We start from the raw sequence: 1,260 nt of genomic DNA on the forward strand, positions 1-1,260 counted from the left end.
GCAGGAAGAGCGGTGGTCCGAACCAACTGGAGGATGCACATCTCTGCGCCTCTGCAGACAGGTAGGCATGCATCAGGACGGCCGTGTCCAGTCACATGACTGCACGGCTTACACCTGTGCAGGATGACAAAGCTGTCAGCTCTCTCTGATGCCGTTTTTCTCCTTGTTCACTCCAGACTTGAGGCGGTTCAGGACGTATAAAGGAAACTCAGTCAGAGACCTGCTGCGAGCGATGAGGAACAAGGTCAGCCTGTGTGCTCGCATTAGACCTGCTGTGTTTGTAGACCAGCAGAAACATCTGGACACACCTCCTGGGCTTTACATTCATGCATTCTGCACGTTACAGAAGCACCACTACCACGAGCTGCCGCCGGAGGTGCAGGAGACTCTCGGTGAGCTGCCCGAAGGCTTCGTCGGCTACTTCACCTCACGGTTTCCACGACTGCTGATGCACACGCACGCTGCTTTGCACGTGTGCTCCCACGAGAGGCTGTTCCAGCCCTACTATCTGCCCCCTGATGCCAAGCAGCCTGCACAGGAGCCTGCACTCGGCGCTCCACGGCACACTGACCAGGAAAGGAAGACGCCCTGACAGGACCCCGTTACTGCTTTTGTAAAGCTCATGCTGCTCCGAGGGAGGAAGTCCCAGAGCTGTGAAAAGCTTTCCATAGGCCTTGGCTTGTTGTTATGGATGAACCTGATTGTGTTTTATTTTATTCTCTTCCACAGGCGGCAGACATATGTATGAATGTTTTAAACTGTCTGTTCATGGAAACCTCCCACTTTGCTTCAGGGACATGAAACTAAATGAAACAGGGGCTGAGTTGTTGCAGCACATTTTAAACGTTCTGCACAGTTTATCTGAAGCACATCGTGTCCTCGGTCCATCCAAGTGAGCAGAGATGTTTTAACGTGACAGTGAGTGAGGCAGCAATGCAGCCACAGCGCTGCTGAGGTGTCGCGCTCAGGCTGCCGACACAGACTTTATTTGACATGTGAAAAAGCAGCCCGTCGGTCACGCTGGTCAGCTGGGTGAACAAAAACGAAGGCTTGTGTTGCTGCTACCAGGACGTGTGTTACGAGGCCGAGTGTCCCTGTCGTCCACCGAACCGTCCCTCCAACAGCTTCACTCCTCTCCTGGTGTCTGCTGCTGCTGCTGCTGCTGCTCTTGTGGAGAAACACTCCAAGACACGGACCTGCTGTGTGTTTGTATTTGGTGTGTGTGTGTAGCTGAAGGCAGCTGACTGACTGTACTCAGCC

General features: G+C 53.7%; 1 protein-coding gene across 1 annotated transcript; it reads left to right on the top strand.

Annotated features, from left to right (window-relative positions):
- Nucleotides 1-6: 6 nt before the first annotated feature.
- On the top strand, nt 7-840 carry LOC103375884 (serine/threonine-protein kinase/endoribonuclease IRE1-like). The gene is made up of 3 exons (XM_008306180.1): nt 7-61; nt 177-244; nt 347-840. The coding sequence occupies exons 1-3, from the start codon at nt 34-36 to the stop codon at nt 590-592; spliced, it is 342 nt and encodes a 113-aa protein (XP_008304402.1). The 5' UTR covers nt 7-33; the 3' UTR covers nt 593-840.
- Nucleotides 841-1,260: the final 420 nt, after the last annotated feature.

The sequence above is a fragment of the Stegastes partitus genome, unplaced genomic scaffold (assembly GCF_000690725.1).
Source record: "Stegastes partitus isolate 25-593 unplaced genomic scaffold, Stegastes_partitus-1.0.2 Scaffold3455, whole genome shotgun sequence".
In the NCBI taxonomy this organism is placed as follows: domain Eukaryota; kingdom Metazoa; phylum Chordata; class Actinopteri; family Pomacentridae; genus Stegastes; species Stegastes partitus.